This window comes from Penaeus chinensis, chromosome 15 (assembly GCF_019202785.1).
Source record: "Penaeus chinensis breed Huanghai No. 1 chromosome 15, ASM1920278v2, whole genome shotgun sequence".
NCBI classification, from domain to species: domain Eukaryota; kingdom Metazoa; phylum Arthropoda; class Malacostraca; order Decapoda; family Penaeidae; genus Penaeus; species Penaeus chinensis.
In genome coordinates this window covers 21,285,842-21,291,809 of record NC_061833.1, presented here as the reverse complement: position 1 = coordinate 21,291,809, position 5,968 = coordinate 21,285,842, and the positions used below count along the sequence as shown (strand labels likewise).

General features: G+C 41.8%; 1 protein-coding gene across 1 annotated transcript; it reads right to left on the bottom strand.

Moving 5' to 3' along the window:
- Positions 1 to 473: 473 nt before the first annotated feature.
- Positions 474 to 2,962, bottom strand: LOC125032759. The gene is made up of 2 exons (XM_047624081.1): positions 2,827 to 2,962; positions 474 to 1,956 (listed from the first exon to the last, which is right to left on the bottom strand). Exons 1-2 carry the CDS (start codon positions 2,884 to 2,886, stop codon positions 820 to 822), a joined length of 1,197 nt encoding a protein of 398 aa, XP_047480037.1. The 5' UTR covers positions 2,887 to 2,962; the 3' UTR covers positions 474 to 819.
- Between the last annotated feature and the right edge of the window lie 3,006 nt (positions 2,963 to 5,968).

The following is a 5,968-nucleotide window of genomic DNA, read 5'->3' as shown; positions in this document are numbered from 1 at the left end:
ACATAGTTGAATAGCATAGTCACCCCTTTCCTTTCTTTATTCCACAGTAGTAAGTCCTATTTTCTGTAGTCTATCTTCGTAGCTCATGTCTCTTAGGTCAGGTACCCATTGTGTGGCTTCTGTCTGAACTCTTTTCAGTTTGTCTGTATCATTTTTTTAAGAATGGACTTCATACCACTGCACCGTACTCTAGATCTTCGTCCACATACACGAATGCCCTTTCCTTGTTGGCAATTAGCACTAGCATTTTATGGACCTTCCAAGGTGTTTTTCCCTATCTGCTCTGTTTAATACTGCGTCTCCTAATTTGTACTGCTATTGTGGACGATTTATGCTTTCTTCGCGCGCGCGCGCACGCGTGTGTGTATGTGTGTGTGTGTGTCTGTGTCGGTGTGTGTGTGTCTGTGTTTGCTTTCATACGAGTGCAATTAAAAATACAAATACGTAAACATATAGGTAGATATATACATATATACATTGCACATGAATTTAATGCATAATTTCATTGATTAGTTTCATTGATTCCGATCACAGTTATAGATTACCTGGGAACCACAACTGCTAAAATGGTGATGAGAGATATGTGCCAAGACTAAATTGGTCTTTAAACGTGATAATGGAGTCTGTATATATCAAAGGATACTATTTAATATGCATCAAAATTTATTCAAGTTGTTTAACTTTTTTCGTGTTTTATACAGATTTACATCACAGACAAACTGAAGGCCATAGTCTGTAATTTAAATTTTCATATCACTTCAATATAGGCCTATGCATAACTCGTGTATATGCAACCGCAGGTCAGGCCAATATGAGTCCTCATGCGTCCTCGAGATAGCAGATATTTGCAATCTCTGTGCCATAGTAGCCCGTCATAATGAAAGGATAGTCTTCGGTGAATATGTAAGCATAACCGCGATCGTCGGAAAAGGTGTATCCGTTGGCCATGTCGAGGTCGCAGTCGCCGCTGTCGTAGGCCGTTTGGTTGAAGGTGAAGTGGCTGGTGTGGCTGCCGTCGCCGGTCCCGTTGTCCTGGTAGCAGCTCCTCAGGTAGTCGGATCCTGAATCACGAAGGCAGGAGGAATACACGGAAAAACCATCTCTCATGTACCCTACGAGGGTACAAGAACCTGCTTCTGCTATACAGGAAGGCTGCATGTGATAGTGGTAACGGCAGAACATGTCGCTGTGGCCACTGCACGTGTCAAAACTTTCTCCCTCGCTGAAGACGGCCGTGTCCCCGCTGGGTGAGCTGAGGTGGTTGTAAAAGTAGGCGCCGGAGGTGGAGATGCCGACAGGGCCCATGCCGTAGGTCGCGTAAGTATTACCCTTTACCGGATTTTTGGGCACCGCCATGTACACCTCGTGAGGGCAAGCGTTGTTGGGATTGGCATTTTCCTGTCCCACTTCATACACGTGGCCCGGGATGCCATTGGCCGCGACAATACGGACGTCGCCCACGACAGACGTGTAGAACTCCGAATCGGCGTACGTCACGGAACACCCACACGTGGATCTTTGACTCGTGTAGCAAGTGTTCGAATTATAGAGGCTAGTTGCCGTAGTCATTAGGGCTGACGCTTGGGTTGTGGTTTCCTGAGGGGTTGTTGTCTCTATCGTAGTTGTGTCAACAATGCTCTCATACGTACAACTGAATCCATATTTCCTGATTCTTTTATTACTCTTAAACTCGGCAGTAACTAGGCTTCCTGTCGACACATAGTTTGAAGGCCCTGTCGTCCCACAGAAGGAAGTTTCTGTGCCAGCGTCACTGATCTTGAAATAATCTCTCCCACAGAGGCCTCTCCTCCGACTCTGAAGGACGAATTCCGGACAGTTGATGATGATCGGATAGCCAGTGTCAAAAGTGTAATTGCATCTCATTCTGTTCCAATATTTAGATGGATAGTTTGGGCTATAAAATTTTCCCGACAAGGCCGTGTATGTGTCACAATACTGGAAAAACAGAAATATAAGATTAGTGGACTGAATTGGAAACAAAAAAGAGTGCGATTAATTGGCTGGTAATATATTTCCCGCTGCAATTATTTCAAAATTATACATAGATAGATAGATAGAGAGAGAGATATAAATAGATGGATAGATAGATAGATAAATAAATATTTATACATACATATATACATATATACCTATCATGTGGATGTCCGTCTCAATATATATGTGTGTGTGTCTATATATATATAGACACGCACACACACACACACATCTATATGTATATGTATATATATGTATATATATACATGTGCATACACACACACACACATATATGTATATATATGTATATATATAATATTTATATTTATTTGTTTATATATACATATACATATATATGTATATATACATATATATGTGTGTGTATACATATGTATGTATCCGTCTATATATATTTATGTATATACATATGTATATATAGACATACATATATATATATATGTGTGTGTATTTATATATATGTATATATGTAATATATATATAGGTATATTTATATACCTATATATATATAAATATACACATATATATGTATATTAATGTATATATATACATTAATATAATTTAAATATATTTACTAAATATACATATTTATACATATATATGTATGTATATATGTATGTATATATTTACATATACATATATACATATATGTATATATATATATGCGTGTGTGTGTGTGTGTGCGTGTGTGTGTCTGTGTGTGTGTATACATATATACATACATATATATATTTTTATGCATTCATTTATTCATTTATACACACACACACACGCACACACACACACGAAAAAGCATTCACATCCCCTACTCACGGCGGCGGCGCAGGCGATCCAGACGCCAAGGAACGCGGCGAATAACATAGCAGAAGCCATGTTAAGGGTTGAATCTTTGGTCGAACTGCGTGCCTTCCAGACCTGACGGCGGGTTTTATAACAGCTAGACAGCTGCGGTTCGCTGCCCACGCGCCTCTCTCTCTCTCTCTCTCACACAAACATACACACACGCGCGCGCACACACGCCCACACACACATATTACACACACACACGCACACTCACACATATTACACACACACACAAACACACAAACACACACACACACACGTTATACACACACACACACATAGACATGAACACACACAAACACACACACACATACATCATATATATACACCCACGTGTGTGTGTGTGTGTGTGTAAATGGATATAGATATATATTCATATATATATGTATACATATAAATGCACATACACACACGCACACGCACGCACACGTACACAAACGCACACACATATATATATATATATATATATATATATATATATATATATATTCGTCTGTATTTATATATGTATATATATACAGTATATATATATATTTACATTTACAGTTTATATATATGTGTATATATATACAGTTTATATATGCTTATATATGTATACATATATACACATACATATATATGTGTGTATGTGTGTGTGTGTGTGTACACTTACACATTCACACACACACCTACACAAACACATACATACACACACACTCCTTTGTGTATATAAATATATAATTATATATATATTCATAAATCTAAAACTCTCCAACAACTAACCATGTAAATGGAAATGCTGGAGGGAGGGGTACTACCCCTCTTACCCAGCAAGTGAGGCAGGCTGTGGGTCCCAGTGGGAAGGCGACTGCTGGGAAGCTGGATGGGTACAGAAATTACTTATCCCGCCTGCGCTCTGTCAGGTGGAATAAGTAAGTATGAGGTAGCATTGGTTGGGGTGGCAGAGGTGCCCTCTCACAAGTGAGAAGAGTTAGCAGTGGCACAATCAGTATGGGTGGGTACACCTACTACTGTTCAGGCCGGGGTGATGGTCATCGTTTTTGGGGAGTAGCCATAGTCATCTCCAGCCAACTTCAATCCTCAGTAGTAGATATAACACGAGTTGATGAGCATATTATGTCTCTTATTGTTGTGTACGCTGCTACCGATGTTTGCAAACTTGATGAGAAAGAGAAATTCTATGTTAAACTCACATCTGTGGCAGACAAATGTCCCCAGCAAGACATTCACATTGTATTGGTCAACTTCAATGCAGCATTCAGTTGTGATCGAGGTGGTACGAGATGTCTGTCAATCTCCATGGCTCGGTTGCTGATCCCAGCAGTGAAGGATTTCTGGCTCCTGGCATCAGTGCTCTAACCAGCAGCATTAGACATGGTAAAGCGATATAGGTACTGTGGCCAAGGAGATTGACCACATTCGTGTCAGTGCGTATGGTCACAAGGTCTATTAATTGACTCCTTTGTGGCTAAGCACTAGCAGAGCCATCTATGAGCAGACATTTCACAAAAAATATAGAAAATGGGCACAGCATTTTCCCCATTTTTTGTTCATTTTCCCCGACGGCATTGGGTTAATGGAGGGTCCTTCAGAAATGCAGGGTTTACCAGCATTCTGTGGCACTGAACATAAGCTGGTTGTGGCTACAGGTCCACCTCTAGTGACCACTCTAGGGTATTTCACTTTGACAGATTAAGGGAGTGTGCCTGAAGGTCCACCATGGCAGTCTCTGATCAGTTCACAGAACTCGAAAACCTGATGGACCTAGTAGCTCTGTGGGAGGCCTTCAAGCGCAAAACATTCAATGCAGTACAGGAGTCCATTGGCGAACGCCCAAGGACAAAGCAGAATTTCATCTCACTGGAGACATTGGAGGCCACAGAGGCACGTTGCTCTGCTGAATGAAAATCAAGACTTGTGCTGTTCCCTGGTGCACAAGAATCAGACACTGTTAAGAAGGGATGAGGAACAGTTCGTCAAGAACTTTGCTGAGAAGGTTGAAGGCTATTTCTTGGTAAATGATCTACACCCTGCCTACCAAGGCCTGAGAAAACTGAACTCTAAGCCGTCCTTGCAGGTGACTGCAGTCCACTCAGTGGATGGACAGACCATAACAGTTGTTGGGATACATGAACGTTGGGCTGAGTATTTTGAACAGCTGTACCAGGTAAACCCTCAAGCAATCAGTCTGGATGTCAGTGTTACTACAATACCTGTCCTGGACCCACCCATCAGTGAGGAACCTCCTACCCTAACTAAGGTTAAGGAGACAATATCTAAGCTGAAGGGTAGGAATGCTGCAAGCATATGTGATACCCCTGCTGAACTGCCAAAAGCTGGGGGTGAACCTATGATTTGGGGTTTGCATACGGTCTTGACTACCAGCTACAGTCTGGTTCCATTCCCCCTGACCTGTTGAAGTGTGTGGTCATCCCTCTCTGGTAGAGGGAAGGGGATTGATGGTACTGTAGCAATTCCAGTGGCATCACACTGCTCAGTATACCAGGTATGGTTTTCGCCCACACTCTTCTGAAACGGATCCGTGACCACCTTACTAAAGCACCATAGACCAGAGCTGTCTGGATTCACTCTTGGCTAGGCCACACTTCGAATCATTGTGACTATTGACTATTGGGCAATATCAAGATCACAGACCTTGACTTTGTCGATGATGTTGCTATTCTGAGTCTTTGGAATCACTGGTGGTGGTTCTTCATGCATTTGCCAATGAGGCAAAGCCCTTGGGCCTAAAGGTCTCCTTGACCAAGTCAAGATTCAGAATTTAGGGGGCCTGTTAGGGGAACCCATACAGTCAATACACGTTTCCGGTAAGGACGTTGAAGTCACAGAGAGCTTTACATACTTTGGTATGTCTCTGGGCTGTCAGACCAAGAAGTCAGTAGATGAATTGGTCTGGCAGCAGGAGACATGAACTCGATCAACAAGAGCATTTCGAAATGTCATTAACTATGTAGAAGGCCCAAGCTGCGTGTCTACAAGGCCTTAGATGATATCTAGTGCCTCTGAGTCTAGTCTTGATGCCTTTTATAACAAGTCCCTACTCGGATCATGGGGTACAGTTGGCAGGACCATGTGTCCAACCGATGATTTT

What these genes read in the sequence shown, in the direction of transcription:
- LOC125032759 (XM_047624081.1), bottom strand. Translation starts at nt 2,886, where the DNA reads ATGGCTTCTGCTATGTTATTCGCCGCGTTCCTTGGCGTCTGGATCGCC. An exon ending in GGATCGCCTGCGCCGCCGCC is followed by an intron (nt 1,957 to 2,826) that starts GTGAGTAGGGGA and finishes CTGTTTTTCCAG; the next exon opens with TATTGTGACACATACACGGC.